The sequence below is a fragment of the Cornus florida genome, unplaced genomic scaffold (genome assembly GCF_030987335.1).
Source record: "Cornus florida cultivar Cherokee Brave unplaced genomic scaffold, ASM3098733v1 CherokeeBrave_3.0.0_Hap2_Chr02, whole genome shotgun sequence".
NCBI classification, from domain to species: Eukaryota; Viridiplantae; Streptophyta; class Magnoliopsida; order Cornales; family Cornaceae; genus Cornus; species Cornus florida.
In genome coordinates this window covers 4,900,001-4,922,260 of record NW_026775572.1, presented here as the reverse complement: position 1 = coordinate 4,922,260, position 22,260 = coordinate 4,900,001, and the positions used below count along the sequence as shown (strand labels likewise).

Genomic DNA, 22,260 nt, shown 5'->3' with positions numbered 1-22,260 from the left:
GCAACTAGCCCTACCATCAAAACATGCAACTGTGGCCGACCCATCTCTATGGGATAAAGGCTAAAGATGGTAATGATGATGATGATCAAACTATGCAACTGTAACCAGTTGGAAGAAGTCCTCAAAAAGTGCAGTGTGCGGTGCAGCTTTATGGCTTTTTCAGTTCAGTTATCTAAAAATAGTTTTCAAGAACAGTGAAAACATAGAACAGTTGCACATTTATTTAATTCAGTTTTTCAAAAACTCTATTTTTTAACCATACTTGAATTTTTTTTTTTTTTTCTGAGCGTAAAATATTCTAAAAAGCTAAACCAAGCATGTTTTCCTTTTTCTATTCAGTTAAAATATCAACAGTTACCGAGAGATATCGGGAAAGAAAATTAGAAATCACTCGGTGCTTAATTTATTTATATTGATGCCCATAACTAGATTGTCCGTTTCAGAATCTTTTTTGGGTTATATTTATCAAGGAGGGTGGAGATTAATTTATATAAAGTAAAATTTAAAGCAAAAATACATTGTTTCCTTAACTTCACATAAGGTTCAGACTTACCCATTGCAAATTACTATTTGCTCCAGTAGGCCTGAAAATTGAGGCCATGGGATAGAGCTGAAAGAGAAAAGACTTCATATCACCATAGAAATCAGCATGCCTCTCCCAAGGCTGAGATGCATAACCTCCATATATGTAACCTTCTTTATCCTTGATGATTAACACAGTGGGCACCTTGTCATTTCTGCAGTTCAATTGAACAATTACCCACTGAACTCCTAGTTAAAAGATAGTAGCAGCAACCCAGAAACTGGAATTAAAAATAACAAAATTTAGCATTGTTAGCCGAGATATTATAGGCTAAAATTATGGATGTAACTTACCATATTAGCCGAGATATTTTAGGCTAGAATCATGGATTTTGACTTTATTTAGGCATATGTTTAGGCTTAGAATATGCAATGATTTTATTCAATTTCATTTCTTGTAATATTTACATGTGCTCTTTTTAGTATATAAATACCAGAGCTATGAATGAGTCGCCTTTACACTTTTATTCATTCGATCTTGTGTTTTTTCTAGCATTTATATTTTCTTTATTCTCCTTTCATTAGGAAAGAAAAAAATTGGATAGACATCCCTAAGGAAGAGATTGTGTCTTTCCTTCCTTATTTTTTTCGATTGAATGGAAGACTTCTTCTTTTTTTTCGGTTCAATGGAAAAGAAGAGAAATAAGCTCACAATTTATTATCTTTCTTATGAGAGAAGGAAAGATAAAATTTCTAATTGTTTTATCATTATGCCCAGTAATATCTATAATATTTTAATTCATAGAGGATAGTACTCTAATTTAAAACTTGTGTAATTTAGAATAGTATTTAATTTAAAACTTCTATAATACTGCACTTTTCTTCCCCCCTCTTCCGTCCATTTTTGGATGGATGAAAATTTGTAAAGAAAGGTGCAGTACTATAGAAGTTTTCTCCAGTAAAATATGGGATTTTTTTTTTTTTTTTTTTTTTTTTTTTTTTTTTTTTTCAATGTAGTTTCTTTGATGTTTTGTTTGGTAGGAAGAAAGAGGTGTGGAAAGAAAATAGGAAGGAAGAAATTTTATGGCAACGACATGACTCATGAGCCTACTTAAGTCCAGCCCTAAGGCTCCTAAACGATCTCATGCAGGAAAAATTCAATGCTCAGGAATGAACTGTAAGAGAAACAAGCAATAACAACTTAAGAGGAAATAGACCATACATGTAAGAAAAACAAGAGCATGATTTGCGCGGTTGAAGATTGTATATAGTCCAAGAATTTTTAAAAATTCAAGAATGTTCATCATAATTGTTAATAGTATTATTGAATAACTGCAAGAAAATAAAGTTAAATGTGCTGAATGAGAAAGATGGCACCATAATTTAAGACTGAACTAATAATGGTTTGAAAAAACTGTAGCAGGAAAACTAGTATCAACCAATTAAACATTACTTCTCAAACTCCACAAGCAGGCCGGCTGGAGCCTTAGATGACTTGGGCGGTAGCCTAAGGCCCCACCCAAAAAATTATGGTTTCCTTATATTATTAGACTTCCTAAAAATTTTATTTCCATATATGGTTAGACTCCAACTATAGATGTAATAGTGGGCCCAAAAAATTTAATGGGTTAATTGCATTGACAGCCTGAGGTATTGATCAATGTCACCTAAAGGCTGGTCAACATCTTTTTGGACAATGACACCCCCTCTCAGTTGAAATGTCACAATTGCCCTTTACTATTTAATTCATTTATATTAAAAAAATATGAAAAAATACCAAATGACCAAAAAAAAAACCTCATAAATCTCCTCTGTATATGCGTCTCCCCCACTTTTTAATCCCTCTCTGTCATCCCCAAACACCACCATAACCACCACTACACCCAAACACCTCCAAACACCTCCACAACCACCACCACAATAGAAAGAAAAGTAAAAATGAAAAAACCCCCAAACACCATCACAACAAGACACTACCACCACCACCACCACCACCAAAAAAAAAAAAAAAACCACCATCACAATAGGGGGAAAAAAAAAATAGAAACAATCCCAAACACCACCACAACCACAAGGAAAAAGAAGAAGAAATAGCCATGGCCAACCCAACACCACCACAGCCTCTGCCCCAAGCATGGGAAGAATCTGAAGAAGCGCATGGTCATCACAGATGGGCCTCGTCTCCGTCTTTAACAGTGACGTTGACATCAATGCCTACCACTACAAGCTCCTCTCCAGCGAGTCTATCCGATGCGTCCAAATTCTCCACCCGATTCGATGCGTTCAATGGAACCATTATGGGTTCAAACCTCAAAGACTCGATCCGGTGATGAAATTAGTTTCAGAGCCACACACAAACTCAAGATATAAACTTGTATATGTATCTAAAACCACTAACACTCATCGTCGGAGCCTAAAATCACCATTGATCACCATCGTCGACCAAACGGCAATGAACAAACGACATCACCGTCAGAATTTTCTCTTCTTATTCGTCATCGTCAGAATTTCTGGTCATCCTCGTTGACCACAAAGTCTCCATCGCTGGTATCACATCACCTCGCTGAAAGTGGTTGTCGCTTGAATTTGGCCCTCACTAAAAGTGATTGTTGTGCCATTAAAACTGGGAACGATTTGGGAAAGCAAATACCTAAAGGGGGTATTTAGGTCATTTCATGATTTTAACAAAAAAAAAAAAAAAAACTATTGACAAGTCAAAGGACATTTAGGTCTTTTTTGTGTGTCAGATGTCGAGAGGAGGTGTGGATGCAAGATTTTCAAACTTGAAGGGGTTTAATTGTCCAAAATTCGTTGACTTGCATCTAAGTGACATTGACCAATACCTCTAGGGCTGTGTCAGTGCAATTAACCCAAATTTAATTCGTTCTAAAACTTTTCATCCACCTCTATTAAAACTCTTCATTTCTATTATTATCTCACCTCTTTTTTTTTCCTTTCTTTTTTATTTTCTCCTCTAATGCAACTGGCAAAATAAAAAATATGGGTGATCGTGATCAAGAAAAATTAGTGGTTTGCAACAATGAATTTATACTTCTAATACTTCAATTAAGTCCCATGCGATATGTTATTCTGAAAAAGTATTAAGACAAAGCAGGATAAATTAGGAAGATTACATCTAGATTATTAATAGAATTAAAACATAAAGAAGTAGAATTCTTCCATCCAACACATGAATGGGTACGAGTAAAGGTATAAATTATTAAATATATATCTAACCAACAATTGTAGGAATTTAGGATTGATAAACTTTCCATATTCTCTTATTAACTCTCCCCCTTTCCTCTTGTTTTTTCCTCCTCTCATTACAGCGTTCTTTTGTGTCCTCCACTAATAATTTATTTTTTTCCTCGTATGCACTTATTACAGTCTCACCATTTCATCTCATCTAAATTCAGTTTTATTCTCTCCCATGTTTAAATTTTTATTCTCTCCCATATTTAGGTAGGACTTTTTTCAACTTTTCATATTCTCTTATTAACTTGTCCCCCCAACCCAATTCGTCACCTATTTTTTTTTTACTCCTCAACATTTTTTTCCTCCTCTCCACAAGTTAAAATGATTGAAAATTTTGTTGGAGCATTGGACTAAAATTTTCCAACAAAAGTTGCCATAAATTTATTAACTATTATTTGATATTAATATATTACATCTTCCTGTGAAAAATCCTTGTTTCATTCGCCCTCACGCCTTAATTTATTCTATCCGCTCCGATCTTTTGTTCCAATTCACCACGTGTCTTTCTGGAAGGCCCCCTAGTCTTACTTGCAGTATGGCCCCCACCAAAGTCTCACTTCCTTCTCATCTTTCTAACTTGCACCGGTCACAATCTTTCGTTCATATATATATATATATATATATATATATATATATATATATATATATATATATATAATATTACGTATTAAAAGGCCACGTTTATGTTTTTTTTACCTAAGGCCTCAAATTATATTGAGCCGCCCCTGTCTACAAGTGCCGAGCTTTAATACCGGAAGTACTTATATATACACCCAATACAGAAGAAGCTTAGTTTTTGGTACAATACACTAAATGGTGCATATACCACGATGAAAGGTCCTACTATTGAATTCTTACATTACCACAATAGAGTCATATGCAACACGAGATCCATTTTCAAACGATGTCTTAATGGAAGCTTTTGTTAAACAAATGTCTGAGCCAACTTAAAAACCTTTACAATAAAAATAATAAAGATTTAGAAAAAACAAGAAAGCTTTTCCCAAAACAGCCGTAGGAGGCATGCAAAGGATTTTCCTATTGAATTACTAGTAACCAATTTGTTTCTTTCATCTTTCTATGGTTCTTCTACCATGCTCTCATTCTTTTTTTTTTTCTCTTTCGTTCCGGAAAATACTAAATGAAAAAAGAAAAAACTACACTAGGCCAGGCTAGGAATCAACAAAGTGTGAAGAAACTAAGGGCGATTTGATAAATAGAACACAAAACACACCAGCAGACTTCAAAACCCTCATATGAGAACATTAATGCAAAAAGATGAAAGAACATACATACACATGCTCAATAGAATGGTTTAAATACACGCAACACAAAAAGAGAATACTCTAACAAAATCACATAAAATGATGGTTTAGATCCATCAGGGGAGCACCCAAGAAAGTGAACAAAAGAAGGAAGATACTCACGATATGTTGCCCAAGAATGTGTTGAAACTTAAGCCATTGTATTCGCTATGATACATAAGTTTCCACTCATCCAGCTCTTGGTGAGAGAGGGCACCTCCTATGTGCCAAGCATATTCCTTCCTCAATAATATCGAATTAGAATCAATATTTTCCGAATGCAGTAGAAGTGGAACTTGAGAACCAGGTCTCCCTGCCAAAAGTAATAATCCATAAGAAGATAGCAAAATCCCGCACTAAAATATATTTAATGCCATGCTAGTTTGACATTGCTTAAATAAGGTCCAAAAATACATGCTATCTCCAAGAATCGAGTAAATATTACAGTAGTTTAAAATATAAAATGACAAACAATAAGATTATATGCATATGAAAAGCTGTGCATTCTTGTTAAGGAATTCTACAGTAATATGATAAGAAAGAAAATTATATTAAAATAAGAAGTCAAATTCTCTGTAACAGCAAATATTGAGACTAATGTCATATAAATGCTTTCTTTGTGCAACTTCTATCCTATTGGTTCATGATGGCGTATAACCATTATAATCTTGTACTCTGCTGCTCGGTTCTATAGACCATTTTCATAAATGATTCTGTTTTTTTAATAATAATCCAAACGGAAAAAGGACTCTTTAAGTGTAGAATTGTTTTCAATGGTAACAGAACAGCATCACTTGCAAATTTTAAATTATTCAAAACAGGATTGCATTTATTACTTTGTCTTATAATTTTCACCCAATTAACATCAAACTTTAGTTTTAAACTACAAATATGATGTTGCCAGAATACATCCACTAACAAAATTAAGACCAAAGCAACATTATTTTCTCAGTATTTTCATCACATTCGTGTCCTTAACTATCAAAGGACCATCATTTTGATCAGATCAACTTGAATGATTGATTCTTCATCGATAAACGATACACTTCCAAAATTCATAATAAAATTAAGTAGCAGAAGCACTCATCGATAGAGAAGGCACCGATGTCCGGAAATAGTGGCCAGAATGTGTTGAAATTCCTTGTCTTTTGATAATTACTATTTGATCATAAGCAAAAGCGCCAGTGAGTACACAACCCATGTACATGTGAATTATATAGGAGCTACAAAACAGAACTTCTATGCAACTCAAATCTCTGAAAAAGTTTACAAGTGTAATACATCGGAAAACCTCCCTGACATTTAAAAATGAAAAGGATTCAAAAGCAGTTGCTTTAACCTGAGGAATCTCACCAGCCTCACAAGTACAGCATTTTAGCTGTATCAATCTTTCCACACACCACTGATGCATAATGCAGCAGCCTGCCAAGGCTGATTGATTTATTATTTTAAACAAGTGGCCAAAAGGCAGTGGATACTCAAGAATGAGTTCTATATGTGAAAAAAAAGAAGTATATGTAAAGGGCAAAGAGCTTACTGAAAAAGATGGATCCATGTAACCGAAGCAATAAGTTGGCTTATGGCTTGCTACGTATTATGATGTAGAGGTCATTTCCCTTCTATGAGTCTCTATGTACCATGGCAATCCATCAAAAGCAAAGTTTATTAGCATGCCTGAAGGGCTCGGAAGCAAAGGTTCTTGGTTGTAGACACATTTGGGTGGAAGGTGATTACATTATTCTTACTGGCTGGCTGATAAGCGCTGAATATTTCATATTTGAGCCCTTAAACGTGCATATGTTAATGCCTTAGCGGTTCATTTATCTCGGTTCTTATGTCTGTTTTTTTTTTTATTTGCTATTTGTAGGTCTTTACCCGAAGATATGGACAAATCCAGGGTTTTGATGCTTGGAATGGTGTTTCCGATGCTTATGGAAATGTTCCGGACCTTCCGAGCCAGTTTAGGACTCAACCGGGTAGATTTGAAGGAATTCAGGCCTCAAAGCTCGAGCACAACCTCTTTGTGCTCGAGCACAGCTCTTCAATGCTCAAGCACTAATCAAAGAAAATCAAGAATAAAAACTAAGTGTTGAATGAAAAGACGCTTCGGAAATTTTAGATCAAAAAGCTCAAGCACTAAGCCTAATGCTCGAGCACCAGAAGCCAGAGCTCGAGCACAAGCACCCAGAGCTGACGCTTGAGTACAAACCACCAGGAAGTTTCCAAAAGCTGCGGGAATGTTGTAAAATCTCTCTTCTTCGTTTCCTTACGGCCTAATTGTCCCCAAAAGCTGTAAGGCCCATCCAAGGGGGATTAGGACTTGTTCACCACTATAAAAGAAGATGAGAAGACTTATTGAAGCTTCTTCTTCCTCTTCTTCTATCTCTTGGTGGCTTTTAGAGTTTTGAAGATTCTAATTGGCGGTCCATGGAGAAGATTTTTGCAACAACGATGATATCTTCCTTCTCCATGAATAGCTAAATTCCTTCTTAGGGGATTGATGTAACCCTAGTCCGAGTAGCATGGTTTGATTGTTCTTAACTTTGGGGATTTTTCTATGTATATTGATTGCATGGTTGTGAGCAATTGACTTAGTTGTACTAAGTAACTGGGTTTTAATGAGTATAATCAGTTTTGATGAAATTAATCTCGTCTTAGAATTAATCTTGTTTTAATTGGATTCAAACCTCTTCTATTGTGAGAAATTGACGGCTTAGGGCTTCTCTTAATGGTAGAAGTGGTTATCATGTAATGGCGCTTAACGAATATATGAATGAATGTTTTGATAAGAATTGCCTAGGGAAGACGAGTTCTACTGCATGGTAGATTATAGTAATTAGTAGGTAGACAATTCATGTCAACTGAAGATGAGTTATAGATTAGTATTTGTTCGTACACACATTCTTAATTGAATTGAAGTGTGTTTGTAGCCACTTGATTCCCAAATATGCATTAGTGTGAATTTCCCATAATTGAGACAATTAACCATGTTATGAGGCCAGTGATGAAGTCAATCTCCAAGTCCCCATTATCTTGATACATATTCTCATTAGCTTAGTTTAATTTCAATTCTTTGCAATTTAGAAGTAGATAAACAACTCAATTTTCTCTCTTTGAATCTAATAAGGAATAATTTTACACTTAACGATACTAACACGGTCCTTGAGGTTTGACACCCTCAATATAGCCCTATCCTACAAGGATTCGTTCTATTACGTGTGATCTTTTATAATTGACACACATCACTGGCTAGGCGTAATAAGAATAGTTCACAGAGATTCTCTTCTTGTTACTAAAATTCTGTAGTATGGCTTCCTCTTTGGACTCTTCATGCTTTTGGATTTTATAGATTGGGGAATAGAGAAGCTGAAATTCTGTCCAACAGAGGCAAAGTTACTGAAAAATTATTACTAAAAAAAAAATACAGAATAATTCTCAAAAGGAGACTATATTCCTTAGGTCCCTTTTGAGAGTTTTTAATGTAGGACAAGGGTGCAGCTGCCACTGTTCTCTACCAGTTTTTATGGGAGGGGAGCTTGTAGCAGCATTCTCTGTTTTGTCCTCGTTTTCTTCTTGCTGGCTTTGTTTTAATTGGAGAAAGTCTCTACTTTCCCATTGGCAACTCTCTCTCTTCCTTTATGTTTTAAACATATGTCAATTCATTATCAAAAATTTAATAATTATCAAGTAAAATGTTATATGAATGAACAGAAACTGAAGAATTACAAAAAGAAATTAATAATTAGAAACCTGGATCAGATGGCATCAACAGACTTCCAAGGTACTTCCTGACAGATGGTACAAGAGTACACCACTTTCTGAAATCCTCAAAAGATATATTGTTTTCAGCACATCCTTTATCAGCCTTTGAGAAATTCACAGCATTGAGGAATACACCAACTATGTCCTGATGTGAACTTGATCCAGGTTCAGAGATTTTTTGAGAAAATATATCATCAACCATTGAAGTTAACACGACTTCCAGATCCGATCTGGCAGTTGATTCCCAAAGTCGAGTAAATTAATGCTAACAGAAGGAAGCAAGGAAGTTGGCCAGAAGCTTATCTATTCAGTATAATAGCTAAAAATAATTTAACTCTCATCATAAATAACCTGTCTTAAAAAACAATAACGAAGGCACCAACAACCAATTTAAATTCGATCTTTCGAAAAAAAAAAAAAAACCAATTTAAATTCTTTTTTATTTTTTTATTTTCGATGAGATAAATTAAAATTAAAAACAAAAATAAAAAATATATATCACTGGTTGTTTCTAGAAATTATTCATTCCCCTTCTTTTATTTTGAATGGGCCATATGATAAAACACCAAATATTTTTTCTGTTTCAAAATTTTCAGGTTCAAAACAACAAGTGATCCAAAGACAGCCTCCTTTCAAGGCTTTCACATTTTGAGAACACAATTCAAATATTAAAACACAAGGATCCTCTTTGATTTTTATAAATTTGTCGCTGGAAGAAAGCAACGGGTAGATGCTCTAGTCCGTGAATTCAAAATAACACAAATGCACAACATAAAGCCTGCAGTGCCATGCCACTAAACGTTGTGGTTTGTAAAGGAGACAAGTAATTTAATTAGACAAAACTAAACTGTAAACAAGACTATGTTCACAAGTTATAGTTTCAAAACAGACTAATATACACCCCAAGAAGTAAGTGATTTCATCAACTAAAAAGAAGTCAACAAGCAGGAATAGTAGCAAATAATAGTCATTATCATTATTATCAGCAAGAGTGGCAATGGTATCAAGGCTCTTTTCAATTGAAATTAGCGGAGTCCATAATTAACTAAGCTAATTAAAAGACATGAATATTCAACTAATATCCTGCTTGTGTTTTTCTTTTTTTATGCCTAAAGTTGTCCTATGTCCCAAATCTCAAATACGTGCCTAAATTTGAGAAATCTCTTAATGCATCGTTTATAGCCCTCATTCCGAAGAAGGGCGGATCCATAGATGTGAAGTACTTTAGACCTATTAGTTTGTTGGGATGCATTTACAAACTAATAGCCAAAGTTCTTTCTTTGAGATTGAGGGTGGTCTTGGATGAGGTTATTTCGGAATCTCATAATGCTTTCATAGGAGAGCGTCAGATTTTGGATTCTGTTCTTATTGCTAGGGAGTGTGTTGATGATAGATTGAAGGAGTGGGGTTCCAGGAGTCTTGTGTAAGTTGGATGTGGAGAAAGCTTATGATCATGTTAGTTAGAGTTTTTTGCTATACTTGATGGTAAGGATGGGTTTTGGGGGACAACGGAGGAATTGGATTGAGTTCAATATTTCTTAAGCGAGATTCTCATTGTCGGTGAATGGGGTCCCGACTGGTTTCTTTGGTAGTTCGCGAGATTTGCGTCAGGGAGATCCATTATCACCACTTCTGTTCATCATTGTGATGGAAGGGCTTAGTAGATTGATTGGGAGGGCTGTGGAGGTGGGTTTCATCAGGGGTTTTAGGGTGGGAAGGGATGTTATGCATCAGTTAGAGATTTCTCACTTCTTGTTTGCAGATGATACTCGTGTCTTTTGCGAGGCTGAGGTGTCTCGGATGAGATATTTGAGGTCGGTGTTGATCTGTTTTCAAGCAGTCTCGGGTTTGAAAGTGAATGTCTTGTTTGTTCCCAAGGTTGTTCAGGATTGCTGATGATAGACATGCTTTGGTTGTTGACTGCTACTGTCTTGATAACGGTAGGTTGTCTTCGGATGTGCGGTTCCGGCGATCCTTTCAGGATTGGGAGTTGGATGACGTTACTGGGTTGCTGACTCTCTTGTATAGACAGGAGGTGGATGGTACTGGTTCGGATTCCTTGACTTGTGTGCCTTCTGCGCAGTACTGGTTCGGATTCCTTGACTTGCGTGCCTTCTGCGCAGGGGACTTTTTAGGTCCGGTCTTCTTTTTCTGTCTCTCTGGGTTTCACAGTACCACTTTCCCGTGGAAGACGGTTTGGCATTCAAAGGCGCCTCTTAGGGTGACCTTTTTTGTTTGGACTGCAGCTTGGGGTAGGATCTTGACTCTGGACAATTTGAGGAGGAGAGGACAAATCATTATCAATCGGTGTTGTTTGTATAAGAATGATGAAGAGTCCGGGGATCAACTTCTTTTACATTGTCTTGTGGCCCATAACTGTTGGAGTCTCATTTTGGGTCTTTTTAGTGTTCAGTGGGTTACCTTGTTGAAAAGCACTTTGTCGAGCATTCCCACATATTATTTATCACTTTTCCAGATTCCATCCTCAATTGTTGCTTGTATTGAAAGACTTCAGAGGAACTTTTTATGGGGAGGTTTGGGGGATGAGTTTAAGTATCATCTGGTTCGTTGGGAGCAGGTGCGTAAGCCTGTTAAGTTTGGAGGATTGTGATTGAGTGATTGTTGCCTTTTAACAGGGCCTTGTTAGGTAAGTGGTTGTGGAGGTTTGGTATTGAGCGGGATAGATTATGGAGAAGGGTGATATTGTGTCGCTTTGGGAAGAAAGGGGGGGGGGGGGGGGGGGGGGGGTGCTCGGTTGTGGTGTCTATTCCTGGGTTTAGAAAGACATTCGGAAGGGATTGAATGAGTTTTCTAAGCATATCAGATTCAGAGTTCATGATGGTGGGGAGATTCGGTTTTGGGAGGATGTGTGGTGTGGAGACTGCACTTTAGCATGCTCTTTCCCTAGACTGTTTAGGATTGCGGTGGATAGGCATGTCTTGGAAGCTGACTGTTATCGCCTTAATAGCGGGAGACCGGTTTAGGATGTGCTTTTTCAGCGATCTTTTCAGGATTGGGAGATGGATGATGTTTTTGATTTTTTAGAGTTGTTGTATAGCCAGGTGATCCGGGGAGGAGGTAGGGATTCTCTTGTTTGGATTTCTTCTGCTAGGGGAATGTTTAGTGTGAGATCTTTCTTCGGATGCCTTTTGGACTCGGATGGGTGGTATTCGCTTGGAAGGCAGTGTGGCGTACTAAGGTGCCATTGAAAGTGGCCTTTTTTGCTTGGACGGTTGTGTAGGGTAAAATTTTGACGCTAGATAATTTAAGAAGGAGAAAGCTTATCACGGTAAATTGGTGTTGCATGTGTAAGTGCAATGGCGAGTCGGTTGATCATCTTCTTTTGCATTGTGCAATGGCGGTTGATTGTTGGAACCTTTTGCTAGGTTTATTTGGAGTTTATTAGGTCATGCCTAGATCTACGAGAGGTTTGATGGACACCTGGAGAGGGGGTTGGGTGGGAGCACAGGCTCGAGGGTTCTGGAGGATGGCGCCTTTGTGCCTTTGGTGGTGTTTGTGGAGGGAGTGAAATGGAAGATCCTTTGAAGGAGAGGAATCTTCCATCAGTGTTCTGAAATCTTCTGTTATTAGCTTTCTCTATTTTTGGGGTTCGGGTAGACTCTTCTGCTGAGGAGATTGTTGAGTTTTTGGCTTCCCTAGGGCCTTAGGGTTCCCAGGTTTTTGTGGTTTTGTAGGGACGCGTTCCCCTTTTGAACACTTTTTTAATGAATTGCTTATTTATCATAAATAAATAAATATCCCAAGAATGCTGGTTGTGAAATTGCTGGATGGCTATTGAAATGAATTACAAACTAAATTTAAATTGCTGATCAACAATGAGTTTTTTTACAGAGCTGAGTGTCAATTAAGATGGAAAAAATGTGGTCACCTATTGTACTTGCATATTAAGACAATGCAGTGCTCACACTTATGAGAAATAGTCCTGGTCAATAGATGTTAATGTTGTTCTTTTTCCTGCTCACCTTTATCTTTAATCTTTTGCATTGTAATAAACTACCACTTAATAAACTAAAACTTTTAGCATTTTAAAACAATAAAATATAGTTGGTTCTTCAGTATAATACTTCATAATTTCAATTGCATCCACCCTTAACTCACTACATAAATTCCTTAAGAGTTCTTTTAGCTGAAACTAAACTATAAAGCACAGAAATATCAAATAACTAGCTTAACTCCCTTAGGCATGTCCCTATTCAAGGAACAGCTATTCAGGAGACTAAATCGCATAGAAAAAAATATTTCTTTTACTAGAATCAATCTATAAAAACTGTATAAGAGAAAAGAATCCCTAACGACTACCCTAGGTCAAATCATATTAAGAGTTTATGGTTCTACCTCCCCAGGATTCCATCACCATTGACATCTACTAACTGATAAAGAAACTCTTCAATCTCATCTCTTGTTCCTTTCTCGTAAGTCCCCTGCAATATTTAATGGAAGAATACAGGGGAAGTAAATATCTAAGTATACAATGTGCCATATTTGCATGAAAATAAATATATAAATACCTGTACTTATATGCATACATATGGATATGTGAAAAACAAGATAGTAGAATGGTTCAGAATGAGGAAATTGAAGAAGAATTTGAGACCAACAATGGTCTCTTCCCTTTGTTTGATTAAATAAAGGGTTAAAATCATAAAAAAACCCCTCCACTTTCTAAAAACATCATATAACCCCCTGTAATAACAAATAACCCCCGCAACTAATAAAAGTGATCATTTTACCCCATTCCGTGAAGGGGCTGTTAAGTGATATTTGAAATGACAAATTTGACCACCATGTTTAATGTTTATTTAAAAGTGTGATGTTGTGGCCCGAACTTGTTGTCGGGTTGCGTTGCGACCCGTTGGATGAGCTTTGTGTGGACCCAAGCCCACCAAGGCTTTGGGAGTTCGGGGGCTTGGCCCTGAGGAAAATTTTTGACCCGTTTTTGCTCATGGGTCGTGGACCCTAATTAGTCTCTTGTGGCCCGATATATAAGGGTCCTTAGGGTTTGGAGTGGTACAAGAGAGAGACTTTGAAATTCGAAGAGAAACACAATGAGGGGCTAAAAACTTGTAATCTCCGATTCTACAGAGAGTGAAGACTTTCGCTGGATCTCAACCGTGGACGTAGGTTGTTGCCGAACCACGTATAAATCTTCGTGTTCTTTGTGTGGTGTGTTTACTTTTCTGTCGTGATTCTTGATTCTATCCTAGATTCGTTGGGTTTGTCATAACAAAAAGCTTTTTATATATATTAAATTAACAAATTTGTATACTCCTATGTTATTTCTCTCTCTCCCCTCCCCCTCTATCTTCGTCACTATTCCGGCGGCTGGCTCCAATCACTTCCACCCCCAAACTAAGCTAACACAAAATCCATCTTTCTTTATCTCCAATTCTTCTTCCACATGGTATCACTACTCTCTCAAACCACCTCCATTCACACCCCAACCCACTCTCTCTTCTTCAACCCAAACCAACCCCACCATGCTCCCCTTTTTCAGTTCAAGCTCCGACCTTTCCGATTACAACTCTATGTGAATTCAATCGGAAACAACAAGTCTTTCTACCATATACTGGTTTGAATCATCTTTATATCTACTTCGGGGTTTGGATTCTTTGTTGATCATTTTAAATTGGCGATTGATTTGGGTTTTTGATTATTGTGATTGATTTGGGTTTAATTGGTGATTGTATTTGAGAAGGTATGAGAGAAGAAATTCAGCAGACTATTTTTTTTTTTTTTTTGGGTTGTCAAATGATACATTTGTGTGTATATATGTAAAACACCCACTTGGTGCTTATATATATATATATATATATATATATATATATATATATATATATATACATACACACACAACCTAATCAAACCTAGAACAAATACACAGAACACCCATTTGGTTTAAATATATATACAACCCAATCAAACCCAGAACATACACACAATTTAATGATTTAAACCCTAAAAGAAATGAGGATTGTATGTTCCCCAGATTGAAATCATGCATGGATTTTGGAGCTCCAAATACAATGTTAGTGAAAAAAAAAAAAAAAAAAATCCTTGAAATGAAGCAATTGAGAATACAAGGGCAATCAATCTCTCCCAACAGCTCAAGAGCACCACCCTTTCCTCCCATGATACATATTACAAGTGATTCCGTCCCCACTTGATGCTCTCGAGTGTTTTTTATTCTTGTCATAAAAGGAAGACTAGATGTGCCCTTGATTTAAATCATTTCTAACATCATGATATTGTAAGAAGAAAAATGATAAATACCTAACATTCGACGTTATTTGCACAAAGCTAACTGCTCTCATACTCTCACCCACGTCATATGACATAAATCTTGTATGTTAGCATTCATCACTGAAAGTTGTGCTTGATGTAAAATTTGAAACATCAAATGTCACTAAGTACAAAAATATGCCCCAAAAGATACTGCCATTCTAATTACTTTGGATTCAATTCTTTGACGCCCACGTAGACTTTTATGATGATGAACATCTATAAATCATGTAATGATTGAAATAGGGAGTAAAAAGTGAGGCATCTAGGGCCTGTTTGGTATGTGTTCTGTATTGTCTTATTCTGTTCCAGGCCCTCTACAGTAGCTATATTTTGGCCCACTTTATGTTTGTGTGCACTTGTTTTATAGCCAACAGTACCAGAACATTTCATAAAATGGGCCCAAAACCTGAAACAAGAAATAGATGTTTTTGGATGCGCTAGCACTATGCGGCTACTGTGGCGGACGAAACATTTTGGCCCATTTTTCTCTGCACTTTCTCTCTCTTCTGAAGCGCTAACCTCTGGCGATTTAAAGGCAACCAAACCCTAACCTCTGCGATTGGACTGGAAATCCTCCCACGGGTTGGGCGGCGATCCGCCGACCATGAACTGGAAGCAGAGGCTGCCGGTGACACCCATTCTCACCCTACCATCACCCATCATCTCATCCCACCCACCGACGATGATGGAAGACACAACCCACTGGCGACAACGGAAAACACCACCACCAGACTTTCTATCAGCACCGCTTTCTCTCTCTATCTGGATGAAGATAAGACGATGCCGACGAATTTCAGACCACCGGAATCGTTTGGGGCTTTGCTTGAGTTTGGGTTTTCTGGGTTTTTTGTTGGGTCTTCTCTCTCTCTAAAACTCACTCACTTTCATATCTCTCTGTAATCACTATAATCAAACCCATATAATCAAACCCAGATTAAACTTTTTTTTTTTAGAGAGGGAGACCCAATTTTGGTTCGCAACTATATACAAATCAACAAGCAATTTTGGTTCGCATCCACAAGCAATTTTGGTTCACTAACAGAAGATACAAAGATGGTTCGCACCTATATATAGACGTGTGTGTGTGTGTATATATATATATATAGATGTTTGATGGGTTTGTTGGTTTTCTTTTCTTGCTGTTGGCATGTTCTTTGGTAAGAATTGCAAAGAAGGATATTTGCATAGATGGGTGATAAGCAATTTTTGCAAAATCAAAATCATAATTACTGAACTTGATTTCTAATTTTTTATAAAATATTATTGAACATGATTCTATTTGCAGAGAAAGTAAAAATTGTGAACAGGCAAACATGTTCTACCATATTTCTGTTCCAAAATTTTCACTGCAAATTTTCGTCGCCAAACATGTTTCGTTTTCAACTCAGAATGCCCCATTACAAAACACTTGTTCTATTTTAGGCTAAAACAAAACGCCCGGGAACACAACGCGTACCAAACGGGCCCCTAATTCCTATAGCATGCTAGTTTTAAACCCCTTTTAATTCCCATTAAAAATGAGAACGCTTGGAGGAAGGGAGGGAAAATCCTTAGAAGGCTCGAATAAGGGAGCCTAATCAAAGGTTCTTGCAGCGAGATTAAGAAAAGTTTTGGATGGCGGTATTTCTGACTCTCAAAATGCTTTTGTTGGAGGTCGTCAGATTTTGGACTCAGCCCCTATAGCTAGCGAATGTATGGATTCCAGATTGTGTAATGGGGTTCCTGGTGTTATTTGCAAATTGGACATTGAGAAGGCGTACGATCATGTGAGCTAGAGTTTCTTTCTCTATTTGACGGAGAGGATGGGATTTGGTGTGAGATGGAGGAGATGGATTCAGGTTTGTATTTCTAGTGCTCGATTCTCTGTTCTTGTGAATGGTGTCCCGACGGGATTTTTCCCTAGTTCGAGGGGTTTGAGACAAGGAGATCCGCTTTAGCCTTTTTTGTTCCTTATTGTAATGGAGACTATCATTAGATTGATGAGAAGGGCTGTGGATTTGGGTTTTCTAAGAGGCTTTAGGGTGGGTAGGGATGCTACTAGTTAGTTGTAGATCTCTCACTTGATGTCCGCGGATGATACTCTTGTGTTTTGTGATGCAGAGGTGACCTAAATGAGATATTTGAGATGTGTTTTGATTTGGTTCCAAGTTATCTCCGGTTTGAAGGTGAATGTGGGGAAGAGCGTTTTGGTGCTAATTGGGGAGGTCCCTAAAATCGCGTCGTTCGCTGATATCCTTGGATGTTGTGTTGGCTCCTTTCCCATTTCTTATTTGGGTTTACCCCTTGGATCATCCTCGTGGTGTGTGGGCAACTAGGATCCTATTGTGGAAAGATTCGAAAGGGACTGGCAGGATGGAAGATGCAATACCTTTCCAAGGGAGGAAGGGGCACTCTGATTAAGAGCACCCTTTCAAGCCTCCTCACTTATTTTCTCTCTCTATTCCAGATTCCCTCTTCTGTGGCTGAGAGAATTGAGAGATTGCAGCGGAATTATCTGTTTGGGGGGGGAGGGATGGGGGAGGAATTCAAGTATCATCTAGTTTGCTGGGAGCAGCTTTGTAGTCCAATCTGGGATGGAGGTTTGGGTTTTAGAAGATTGGTGCCTTTTAATAAGGCTCTTCTTAGGAAGTGGCTTCAGAGGTTCAGGGTAGAGAGGCATAGGCTTTGGAGGAAAGTGGTAGCGAGTAAATTTGGGGAGGGGAGAGGAGGATGGTGTTCTCTTGAGGGACGCTTTCCAAGGGATGTGGGAGTTTGGAAACTCATTCGGAAGGGGTGGGATGGATTCTCTAAACACATTAGATTTTGACTCAAGGATGATAGGAGGATCAGTTTCTGGGAGGACGTTTGGTGTGGTGACCGCTCTCTTACTCTCATTTTCCCCCGACTCTTCAAGATTGCCATGGATAGGCAGGCCATGGTGGTCGACTATTATCGGCTTGATAGAGGAATATCGTCTTGGGATGTTCGTTTCAGGAGGCACTTTCAGGATTGGGAAATTGAGGATTCCATTGGTTTTTTAAAGGAGTTGTATCGTCAAGAGATTACGGGGTGGTGTTTCTAATTGTTGGGTTTGGGCCCCTGCTTCTCAGGGTCGGTTTGATGTTAGGTCCTTCTATAGGTGTCGTATGGAGGAGTCTGGGGCTTCCTTCCCGTGGAAGGCTATTTGGCGATCTAGGGCTTCGCTTAAGGTGGCCTTCCTTGCTTGGACATCTGTTTTGGGGAAGATTTTGACCCAGGATCATTTAAGGAGAAGGAATCAGGTTGTGGTCAACTGTTGTTGCTTGTGTTTTCGTGATGAGTAGACGGTGGATCACCTCCTTTTGCGTTGCACCATAGCTAGAGATTGTTGGGATTTGATGCTTGGTTTGTTTGGAGTGCTGTGGGTCATGCCCAAATCCTCCAAAGGGTTGATTGAGGCTTGGAGATGTTATATAGTGGGGGGCCTAAGTCCGGGATGTTTGGAGAGTTATGCCCTTATGTGTTTGGTGGTGTACTTGGCTCGAGAGGATCAAGAGATCTCTCAAAGGAAAGGAGAATTCTATTTCTATGCTTAAGTTCTATATTATTTCTACTCTTTTTTGTTGGTTTGTAGGGAGATATTATAGATAGTCGATTTTTTGGGCTCCTTGAATGTCTAGAGGCCCTATTTGGCCTTGTCTTGGAATGCGTTCCCCTTTTGAGTGCTTTTATACAATTTTACTTATCAAAAAAAAAAAAAAATTGTCAAAAAGTTAAAAGAGAAGGCTGATGATATATTTCCAATTGGAATTTATGTCAGAAAGCAAGAAAAACTATGAAAGAAAAGCTTTCTTTTTCCAATCAATTGGTCAGGTCACCTGACTAACAATAACCAATTTGACTTCCATGAATACCCTTCATTCTCAAGAATTTTAATGGAAAAATCATTCTCATGACATAAATGGCCGATATAAATACATCGTTATCCAAGATGACTTAAAATAATAGTAGTATTAATGAAGATCTTTCAACCCTCCATTCACAAGAACCAATTTGACTTGCCAAGAATACCCTCCATTCTCAAGAATTTTAACGGAAAAACCATTCCCTTGACATAAAAGGCCGATATAAATACATACTAATCCGAGATGACTTAAAATAATAGTAGTCTTGACGAAGATCTTCCAACACTGTTTTGGCCTTTGGGGGCCTCATAAAAACTCCAAATTTAATATCAGAGCAGCTGCATTTTAATTTTATTTACCAAATAACCAATTCTCATTAATTGCAATGTTTTCTTTATTTGAATTCAAATTTTTAATACCAATTAATTGAAAGAATATAGTTTTTTATTACATCTACCCAATAAATAGTTCTTCATTAATTTCAATATCTTCTCTGTTTTTTTAGGCGGTTATGTATCACCCTGTTTTCCCCTTGGTAGAAAATTAGTTTGAATATATAGATAGTTATACATTGACTATTGATGCCATAATTTGGTAAAATTATGTAAGATAATTTGTTGGTCCTTTAATTTATAATAACACACAAGGGAAGCATGCACAATGTATGGGTTAGATTTATTAGTCTTTTTCTTCTAGACCTTAGGCAATAACCTATTGGTATTCTTTAAATTTCAACCTTATGATTCAATGACCTATTACTAATTATCCATTTGCTCCATATAACAACACCAAATTAAGTTCAAACTAATTTCTATTTCCAAAAAAGGGAATCAAGGAAGCACCTTCTTAGCAGAGTTCTTCCAAAAGATTTGTGCATATCATTGGTTAAATTAGTCCTTTTGCTATCCTTAATCAAAGGAGTGCCTGATTTATGAAAGGAAGGAGTGCCCTAATCAGCTTTATAGAATCAAACGACACTAAAAATGAACACACATAGAACCATGAACTTAGAGTTCAAACACTAGAAAGAGGAGCGAAAAGGACTGGTTATATAGTTTATATATGTGTGCATGTGTAATATTATGACTGGACTTGCTATATGGTTGAATTCAAAATGGACATACAATGTGATGTCAATATTTAGTCATTCTCTCTTATCATGAGATCAGATGTAGATTTATCATGAAAGTGAAATTGTCTAGTATATAATAATTTACATACACAGGCACTTATATATTTATATGTGTGTATTTATGTGGTAAATTATTAATAGCCTAGTCAACAAACTTGTGCCACGTCGATAGAGAGTTTTTATGTTTGGAAATCAAATCTGCCTACATTAACATTGCATATACTAAACTATTTACTGTTTCAAGCTTTTATCAGATTCTCATTGACACAAAAATAATAATAATAATAATAATAATAATAATAAAATAAAATAAAATTAGTGGATGGTGGAACTGTACCATACTGTGATTAGTTCACTTAGAATTTAACAGGTGGAAGTGTGTTTGAGACTTGGAGTCTTGAATGCGTGCTATCACTTGTACATGTCAACGACTTAATTGTTTTATGCTTTTCATACATATTGTTTTAGAGTTTTTCCAATAAGGCTTGTCATTGTTGCAGCTATTGTTTCCTGGGCATATTGACACTCCTTGTGATGGATCCGAAAACACTACACTAGTATAAGTAAATTGAGCTTATTGTGCTTCAGATATCACAATAACATATATGTGTATATATATATACACACAGTCACACTCACAAGGGTATAATCAACTCACCCCACTGTGGATTTCTCTTGGTAAAACCTTCAGAATAAAACTTTAATCCAGAGGGGATTCAATCTAACAATTGGATTCTTAAATTATAAATCTGACCAAAAATAAAATAAAAAACTATTGAGATATGTAAGATTAATATATTACTGGAGTGAACAAATTCTTCCACTGTACATAATTAGGTAAATATGTGTGCGTCAAGACTTACTAACTGCAGCCATTTTGCTTTTTCATAACATTTAAATGGCTTTAAATTCCCTAATCTTTGTTGAAACTTGAAAGTGAAGTTAAGTTTAAAGTATCAATTAATAACCTTATATCTATTCCTTTTATTTTTTCTACTTTTTTATTTAATATATCTATACCAAGTATCAGGTCAAGATATCGTTGGATTCCCAGAATATATATATATATATATATATATATGTACTTTAATGATAGAAAGTAATGATGAAGATAATGATAGAACACCTAAGAAGGTTCAAGCTAATGACCTTTCAATACTTTAATTCAACTTATATATATATATATATATATATAGATATAATCATATAATAAAATGGCATTTAAGTACATTAAATCACAACTAGTAGGCCAAGTGAAGTTAACATCATAACCTTAAATGCATCCATAGGAAGGGTCAATGATACTAATACTTTATGCCTCTCGTTTATAATAATAATAACTCATAGTTTAAAATACATATGAAACAGAGTAGATTTTAGATACCTATTCAAATTTATATTTATAACGGTGTGGGTGGATCTGTTAGAAATTCGGTTTAGCTTTAAAAGAAGTTGGGTGTTTCTTGTGTTATACATTAATTCATATATAATATGTGTATATATATAAAACACGGTAACACCGACTCCCTAAGCAATGAATGAAGGCTTCCTGCACTTTATAATTGCAATATTTACTCCAATTTTCCCTTTTCTGCATCAATTTACACTCTCTTGTCTTCTACTGTTCTCCTTCAATTCAATTCGTTTCAACACACTCTCTCTACCATTTCTCTCTCTATAGTTGTCAGATTTCTAGGAAATAAATTAGGAAATTCAATTTTGAAAATAAAATCTGAAACTAATATTTCAGATTTTAGTAGTTTCTGTTTCCTGTTTTCTAGCCTAGAGTTTTGCTGATTTGATTTGCTGATTTTGTGGGCTTCCTGATTTGGTGGCCTTCCTCTACTATTTATCTTGTAATTGTCTCTCTTGAAAAATAAGAAGAGTGAATATTTTTCTTCTTAAAAAACCTTCATGGTATCAGAGCTTTGTGCTTCTTTTTTTTCTTATGATGTCGTATAAGTCGGCGATGACCGGCGTCCAAGGAAATCCTACCGTCTCTTCCGGTACTTCCGAAACCATTCCGCCCAATCCCACTATTTCTCCCACGAATATTCCGCCCAATCCCACACCTGTATCTGCCGATTACTATTCCCAGAATTTAGCCCTTTATCTCACG

At 36.7% G+C, this 22,260-nt stretch overlaps 1 protein-coding gene across 1 annotated transcript in view; it reads right to left on the bottom strand.

The window, feature by feature from the left end:
• The window catches only part of LOC132293244 (uncharacterized), a 35,467-nt gene that overhangs the window by 1,418 nt on the left and 11,789 nt on the right, over nt 1-22,260 (bottom strand). Inside the window, exons 4-7 of the mRNA XM_059790625.1 lie at nt 13,200-13,285; nt 8,832-9,073; nt 5,205-5,394; nt 554-737 (exon numbers count right to left, since the gene is read on the bottom strand). Of these exons, the coding sequence (XP_059646608.1) occupies nt 554-737; nt 5,205-5,394; nt 8,832-9,073; nt 13,200-13,285 (702 nt within the window). The remainder of the gene's footprint in view (nt 1-553; nt 738-5,204; nt 5,395-8,831; nt 9,074-13,199; nt 13,286-22,260) is intronic.